The following is an 8,986-nucleotide window of genomic DNA, read 5'->3' as shown; positions in this document are numbered from 1 at the left end:
TTGAATAACACATTTTACTTTGATCAGGGTGACAAAGCAATAGTGATTCCCGATGGATCATATGAGTTGTATGCAATAAGAAAGTATCTAAATCGCGCAATTATGCAGACTACTCCTCATTCTAATAATTATGTAAAAACAGATGTATCTAAAATGAATATCAACTTTGACATTAATGATGATAACAATGTTTATGATAATTTATTAATTCGGGCTAATAACAATACCATGAAGAGTGAAATAAAGTGTGCTTATCGAATAAATTTTACCAAACCTAACAACATTGGTTCATTGTTAGGATTCTCATCCACTCGCGTTTTGAAATCACATCAGTGGCATGAATCGGATAGCCCAATTAATATCATGGATGTAAACATTATTCGAGTAGAATGCAATATAACTGCTGGCGCATACAACGTGATAAGTGCGCACATACGATACATGAATTTTCCCCCAACGTACCACCAGGATATAAAATATCTGAAACACCTGCTCAAGTCATTTACCTTCCAGTCATTGCACGGAACATTACGAACCTAACAATACGCATCATAGATCAGACTGGACGATTAATTGATTTTCGTGGAGAAGAAATTACTGTAAGGTTACACGTACGGAGACGTCGATAATACATGTATTGCATGTAAATGAGATGCTTGTATTCAACGAAACACAGCATCAAAAAACGTTTTCCCTTATAAATAAAACTGCATACAACATTAAGGCCTCCCCTAAATACATTGAAAAGAAAAAAAGAGAGAAGCTAAGTGCAGTGAATATCGCATTTTTAAAATCATTAGGATTCATTGTACATAATTACTAAAAAGAAAAAATGGATATTTTAAATATTGCTGAACAACCCATGTTCGACGATCGTATCGTCAAGCTTGAAACTCATACATACAAGGCGTATGCTAACTCGACGTTTGGATATAACGATGAGATAAAAATGCCTATACAACAACAAGATCTATACACATTACCATGTGAGAGTTTTCTATATGTGGAAGGCAAGGTGGTGATAAAACATCCAAATGATGAATCAATTATAAAGTTGGGAAATAATTGCATAGCATTCATGTTTGATGAAATTCGATACGAACTGGATGGTGTGGAAATTGATCGCAATAAAAACGTTGGAATAACTAGCACACATAAGAACTATATATCATTTACATGCGATGAAGATAAAATTATGAAGAATGCTGGATGGAACATTAGACGGAACGATGAGAAGAATGTAAAATACCATTTCAATTTTTGCGTACCACTAAAAATTTTATTGGGATTTTGTGAAGATTATAAACACATAGTAATTAATGCTCGTCACGAGTTAATTTTAATACGATCACGCAATGATAACAATTGTCTTGTAGGATCTCCAATGCTAGAACCTGAAATCGAATTATTTAAAGTACAATGGCGCATACCACATGTGATATTGAATGATATTACTAAACTATCATTACTACGTGCTTTAGAAAGTGGATGAAATCTGAGCATGTGTTTTCGTTCGTGGGATCTGTATGAGTATCCTCTGTTACAAAACACGACTAAGCATTCTTGGTCTGTTAAAACGACTACACAATTGGAAAAGCCGCGATATGTAATTTGTGCTTTGCAAACTGGTAAAAAAAAATATAATGAGTGAAAATGCTACAGAATTTGATAACTGTAAGCTATCCAACGTGAAAATTTATCTCAATTCAGAATTTTATCCATATGACGATCTAAACACTGACTTCAACAGAAATAAATATGTTCTTTTGTATAACACGTATATAAGCATTTCTTAGGCATTGTATAAGCGTTTCTAACGATTGATGAGTTTCTACAACATGGTCCTCTCGTGGTGATTGATTGTTCACACCAAAATGATTCAATCAAGAACAGTACTGTGGATGTGCATATAGAATTTGATTGTGGTGAAAATATTCCCGCAAATACTACAGCTTATTGTCTTATTCTACATGATCGTGTAATCGAATACAATCCATTAACAAATATTGTACGCAAAATGAACTAATAAAATAAGCGCAAAAACATGTATTTTTAACTATTCAATTATTAACTTTAAATGTTTAAGAGAAATTGCATAATATATGTATTCATTTTATCAACGCATATGTTTGTTTTTCTTTCCCTCCCACATTTCCTTTAAGGTAATAGTAATAATGATTTAATTACTTTAATGTAATAATTTAATTGCTATTCGATAGAATTCGATTGTTATTTAATAACAATTTGAAGTATAACATTAATCATAATAAATCATTGCATGATATGGTTTAATTGCTATTTGATATGTAGTTCAATCATGGTTCGATGTAGTTCGATGTGGTACAATCATGGTTCAGTTGAGGTTCGATGTGGTACAATCACGGTTCAATTGACGTTCAATGTGGTACAATCATGGTTCAATTGTGGTTCGATGTGGTGCAATGATGGTTTGATATGGATTCATGATGGTTCAATGTGGTTCAATTGTTGTTCGTTACGCTTCAATCATAGGTCGATATAAATTGATTATTGTTCAACATGATTCGACTAATGATTGATTTGTAAATCAATAATGATACAATTACTTAATATAGTATTAATAAGATGCTGTTATGATTAGGAACATGATCTTAGCTCCTTAATATACATATAACACATCACTACATTGTCTCTGTAGCTAACGCTGAGACTGTAGAATCTTGTCACTAAAGTGAATGATAAGAATGATGATGATCTAGTGGGAAGGCAAAGCTAGTGGGGATAGCTACATATAACGTGTGATCTGCTGAAACATTGTCACAGTTCAGAATAAACAATTTTTACTTGATTATGTGTGCGTGTATATATATATAATGGAAAATATACCAAAGAAATTGGAGTCTGCGGCATTGGATGTTGTAAGTACTATTTTCATTTTCATTTTAATTATACTTTAATGAAACTGTAACGAGCTACTCTCGGGAGCACTTTCAGATAGTGTAATTGAAAAGATACTGTTTGAGAGTATTCCCAAGAGTAGCTCGCGATAGTCTTTATTTTCTTAAGTGTCCACACACCTTAAAGTTTTATAAATAATTTTTCTGTATTTTTCAGCTCATAAACCATTGGTTTATGCGATACCTTCGGGCCAACGTCGGCGGCGACAACATATCCCCGAAGAAGAGCAGGCGTATCAGACCGTAAGTATCATTTTGAATTTAATTAAATACTTATTTCATTTAATTTTTATCAATTTTCTGTATTTTTTCGCTTACTTACAGCTTATAAACTTAATGTTTATAAGGTGTCGATTTCATTCAATTTTTTATTAATTTTCTGTATTTTTCGCTTACAGCTTATAAACTTAATGTTTATAAGGTGTCGTGAGGAGCGCCGACAATGGAATAACGACATTTGGGATTAGAACGATATATCCTTGGATTATTTATTTGGTTAGTATGAATATTATAGTACGATTTTTAATTATTAAATATGTTAATAAATTAAAAAATTTATATAAGATTTTTTTATGTTTCAGATAACTAAGAAGAAGAAGAAGAAGAAATAATTTTGTATTTTTTATTTTTTATTTCTATTTTTTTATATTTTTATAATAAAAATAATAATAGTTCGTCATTTATATATACTTGATTGTGTTAATTACCTTATAACACTTCCCCTTCCTAATAGAGTGATAGTCAATTAAAAAAATAAAAACTGTTTTTTTTTTAAATTTTAATTTCATATTTTTAATTGCCTATTACTCTAAGACCTGGTTTAGGACTGGGATAAGTCTGTGTTGTGCTTCACCATTTTTATGGTGATTTATATGCTTAATTGAAGCACAACACAGACTTAACCCAGTCCTAGACCAGGTTTTGCATTGATTTCAACCTATATCAATGCGTGACGTCATCAGGTGTGACGTCATCAGGCGTGACGTCATCAGGTGTGACGTCAGCCCCCTCGACAGCCTGTTCAGAACCCCCATATATATACTACTTGCCTGTAAAGCGAAGATAGTGCACTGGACTGTATGATCGACTTTCCTCTACAATTAAAGGAATAGTCGACAGGTGAATGCACAGAGAGGAAGAGACCTCTTCTCTACGTCTTATGCACCTTCCAAAAAGGCTTACTTCGTGCGAATCACTGCGAGAGCAGGGATTCGCGAGCTTGGAGATGCACTGTCCCTAGCTGGTGCTAGGCTAGGACGCTGGTGACGGTCAGAGGCTCCACTACGCCTTTCACCTCACCGTGTGCATCTATTCATCACACAGAGGTTGCTACTAAACGGGTGGTAGAACACGAGTAACGCAGAGGGATAGGCACTTACGTTAACTCTGTCTGGATGTACCCGTCAACCAATGCACCCAAACAGTGGTCTCCATGCTCTTATGACAATTAGCAAACTCAGAGAATCGTGACAATCACCGATTCCAAGAGTGCATTAATTCGCCAAGAAATCCCTTTACTGCGAGCTGATTCGTCTATCGCACGTACAATACGTGATAGCCGAACAGACAAATATATCAGGCCGCAAGAGAATTGACCAAACAGCTAGATTTCTAATACTTCGAGAACTTTGAGCGTTTTTGGAGAAACCAAGGTGCTCTTAGCGAAGTAGGCTCGAAATGGCTATAAAGCTGTTGATATGTTGCTACCTGTCAAAGGACTGGCGCAAGACTGACTGCGCGACTCGCGTGTGTCTTCGCGAAAACGCGGAATACGCTAATTAGCCGCTGCGCGGCGCTCGCTTATCATATTTTAACTTTGTCCAATGTTCGACAGTTTCTCTCTCTCTCTCTCTCCCAGGCTCCGACGTCCCCACTCGACGTCGGGCCTCAAATTCGAACAGCTAACACAGGTCGTTCACCTGTTCGAGTTCAACTGTAATAGCTAAAAACGAGTCATGCTCCAAATTCACCGTGTTTGTTATTAGCGCAACGGAATCTCCTACCGAAGACGACCTTCAGTTGGTCACGTAATCAACAGACAACGGTTTTCGCGAACGAGATAAAGTGCTCGTTATATCATCGCTTTTTTAAACACGTTTTAACGTCGCCTACAATATTATGAAGTTCATAATATCCATTTAAAGATATGACGGCGATCTTGATTTTTTGTTAAAAATCAATTTTTTTTGTAATTTAAAAAATTGCAATTTCTTGTCCGTTAAATACTGATTAACTTTGATAAGAAACACTTATCAACTAAAAAATCGTGGGGACTAATTTGTGCCGCACCCTGTACATATATCTATTCCAATTGTGTTGATGTAAACAATATTTTACTTCAGACTTTAAAAAGAAATATTTCTTGCAGTATATTGGTCTGTCGATATCATTCAAATTGCATATAAAATATTTTTGGTGTCATCACAATTAGTAAAAGAAATATTTAGGTGGCATTACGTAAGTGGACCACCCTGTATCGCGTTTCAACATTTGCAGACAAAAGTAACCTAATGTGTGTACATGTGAATTAAGCAGGCAAATTACGTAATATTAACTCTTTCTATATCATAGCAAGTGTTTTGAGTTGGACTATGAATTGCAATCCATCGTTGTACCAAGTAGAAGCATTTATTGTTATTCAACGATATTTATCAATTTTGGCTGAAGTGTCCTGCGATCGTGTTAAGTGTCGTAAAATTTCCGATCAGCTGTTCGACGGTGAGTGACCTCTCTCGTCCCCTTGCGTTAGGACTACACTGTTGATTGTAAACTATAATAATATACCCTCTAATAACTGAAATGAGTGTCATTTATTCGAAAAATTTGATATTCGTTAGAAAAGTGGTATCACAGTCCGCCATAAGTGGTTCCGAAAATAGGTTAAATGAAACTCTTACGAAAATTCCGTTTACATTTTGCGTTTTCCTACATACGTGCGACTGGAATAGAGAAAAAGATTCGTATACCGATTTCGATAGTGCGCGTTAAAAGTATCTTTATTTCTATCCCTGCTGAAGTTTGAATTGCGTTTGGGTATGGTACACTCATAACTATTGTGCAACAACGTAACGTGTGATGTTGCGCATAGCGCCGTCCCCATTTTGGTGAATTTCGGAAATAAGTGATAAGAAGGGCCGTACGACGCCCGTGCGAAACGCATTCCAAGAGACGCCTCCTGGAGAAAAATATCGTGAATTTGAATCGCTGCTAATTTCAGGTGCCTCCGTGCCGAACGCGCACGACGTGTCAGAGCCGTAGAGGAAACCTGAGGGACCATGAGACCATCCCCGTCCCCCGACCGCGCAGTTTCCGGATTCAGGCGCCTTATCTACACCGGATGGTACAGGGCCCCTCCACCCTCAGAATTGAGGGACTTGCCGCCTCCTCGGAGGATCAGAGAAGCCAAAAAAAAATCTGCCAATTACAAGCTGAGGGATGGTCCCGCGGTGTTGCCCTTCTACAATGGCTCAACAGGAAGGCGAGGGTGGAGGCGAGCCCGAAGATCGTTGCTCAGGCTGCAGGAGCCATAAGAAGTCCTGGAGAAGTCTCCACGATGCCAAGGAAATGCGGATCGTCGCCGGAAAGGAGCGGTGTCGCGCTCCTCGCATACGCGCCTGTACCATAACGAGTACGCCGAGTGGCTTATATAAATAGCGCTTGAGCGATCGTGCCGCAAATTGGTGTGCGGGGTGTGGGGGCATGCGCGTGTGCCGAGCGTCGACACTCGTTGCTGATACGCGACTATCGACAGTTCTGCGACAAGCGATTAGGGATCAGCGCTTTTAGAGTAAGCTGCACACATTACTTTGCTCTCTATTACCAGACACGGAATGCCGTTGGGATCGTCGCCGTGATCGTAGGCCGAATCAATATCTCTCTCCCAAATATCGATCTAAATCCGTAAGTCATCGCTAGAGAATGGTTGCGATATGGCGTGACGCATACCAACCAATTGTGGAGGCCGTAAGGTAACGTATAGCGTAGCAATAATAATGACGCACGCGAAAGCTTCGTCCTTCTTCGTGCATGGGATTCGGGGACGACAACATCTAGGTAAGATCCGACTCCGGAGCTAAGACTCCTACATCTGTTAAAATCTCATGGATATCTCCCTCCACTAACGTATTCTGTTGGTCGTTTAAAGCCAAGGTACGAGAAGTAAATCGGTTTTTATAAAACAAGGGTTTCCTTTGAACCTGCGGACTTCGACAAAAGTCGAAGCTCTGCGGTCACGCATGTGGGTAAATCAGAAGATTCCAGCCCTCACGGAATCTCTCAGATGACTAAACATCTCCATATTCGTACCTCGACCAAACTCATAACTCGCGAAATGGTCCTCGGGTTACTTTCCCACGGATTACATATCACGGGAGTACTGCGTGTAACAGCCTCGTTATTATATTGTAAACGGTACTCGATCAAATACATTTGATCTTATACAAGACAAAACTGTGTACTGACTTGCATTTTCGCCGTGAAGAACCTAAAGTCCGCTACCACTTCGTCACTCTCCGTTCCACAGAATCCAGCCCTCTCTCTCCACGATCCCAGCTAGCCCAGGTAGCGGACACTTTGGGACGCCCGCTTTTCGCGCTAGTATCTTCAATACCTGACACTTCAAATAAATTAAGGACGCGAGGAGCGTGCGTGACTAGTTTGCATAGTCATTTGTGATCGTCCACGGGTTGACGCAAGCCATCACGTCACAATTAATAAGAGAATACGAAAAAAGTGATCGATTTAGCATGAAGTGTCTTGCAGATGAAGGAGTCTGCTTTATCGGGTCAGTAAGAAAGATGCATCTGCTCCTGGGGAAAAGAGATCCGTTGAGATAGCGTTAAGTTCCCGCCGGCTCATGCGCTGGCCTCTTGGTACGCTTCAGGGCTCAACTCTAGAAAATCAAACTATAACAACCAAAACATCAAATGCGAAATCGTTAGTCTCAGTTTTCACCTTATGTTTATGTCTAGAGTCACTCCTTAAATTTATCCCATAGCGTTCCAAAACATCCTGCATAATTTATAATATATAATTTGTATATAATGATTGTATCATTTTAAATAAAATACTCTGTACTGTGAAAATATTATTTTACGTTTGTAATATGTACCAATGATAAGAATAATGTTTATATACCGTGACTGTAATTCCTAAATAAAATTTTAGATATGTAATTTAAAAATCTGAAATAATTTGAAAGTATCTTCTACGATAAGTTTTCTATGATATCGTGTAGATGGAAGCATCTGTAATGCCGATGATGACATTTGTTCTCTTCTTACGTCTTTTCTTATTTATTTAGAGCTTTCTGAGCCTATAAAACCATCTTATGCTCTGTCTTTAAGCTCGATTAACGGTAACAGAAGCATAGCTACAATTTGTGGTTTAAATGAATACAAATAAATACGAAGGTTTAAAAAGTATATATAAATTATTGTTATTATCATCATTATATTATACATCAATGTAAAGTAATTTTAAATACAAAATTTTAGAATTATATTTCTATCATGAATGCTAAATAAAATTTATGAATACAAGTTAATATGAAATGACTTCTTATACATGTTATAGCGTTAAACTAGTTTAAATTTTCTTTGAATAAATTATAAATTGTTTACAACTTGTTCCTTCGTTCCATAAATAAATGACATACTTAACACTTAGCCAACCACGCTCGCGCAAACCAACCTGTCAAATGGGTAGATCTCCGCGATCGGTCGGCTACCGACTTACATTGGATCGGGTAGATCTACCCGATCGGTCGGCTAAGTGTTAAAATTGAATTTTATGAGTATTACAATTTATACAATTTATTAATGTGAAATATATTGTAGAATATTTAACACTATAACTGTTACAAAATTCTGATTACATTTTAAGTTATACGTTAATAATCACGCTAACAAGAACGCAACGGTTTGCTTATACAACTTCATTATTACACAGATTTTAGAAGATTCAATCAAAAGAAAATTTGTGTTTTAAATTATTTCTAAGAAGAAGTGATTATTGAAACTATAATTTTCTGCTTTTTTTTTCAATTTCGG

General features: G+C 37.1%; 1 protein-coding gene across 1 annotated transcript; it reads left to right on the top strand.

Annotated features, from left to right (window-relative positions):
* The first annotated feature begins 832 nt into the window (after positions 1-832).
* Positions 833-1,492, top strand: LOC143182092 (uncharacterized). Its single transcript, XM_076382833.1, has one exon. The coding sequence runs from the start codon at positions 833-835 to the stop codon at positions 1,490-1,492; it is 660 nt and encodes a 219-aa protein (XP_076238948.1).
* Positions 1,493-8,986: the final 7,494 nt, after the last annotated feature.

The sequence above is a fragment of the Calliopsis andreniformis genome, chromosome 8, assembly GCF_051401765.1.
Source record: "Calliopsis andreniformis isolate RMS-2024a chromosome 8, iyCalAndr_principal, whole genome shotgun sequence".
Lineage (NCBI taxonomy): Eukaryota > Metazoa > Arthropoda > Insecta > Hymenoptera > Andrenidae > Calliopsis > Calliopsis andreniformis.
Note: the sequence above shows the minus strand (reverse complement) of the source record. Positions and strands in the feature narration are given on the sequence as shown.

What these genes read in the sequence shown, in the direction of transcription:
- LOC143182092 (XM_076382833.1), top strand. Translation starts at nt 833, where the DNA reads ATGGATATTTTAAATATTGCTGAACAACCCATGTTCGACGATCGTATC.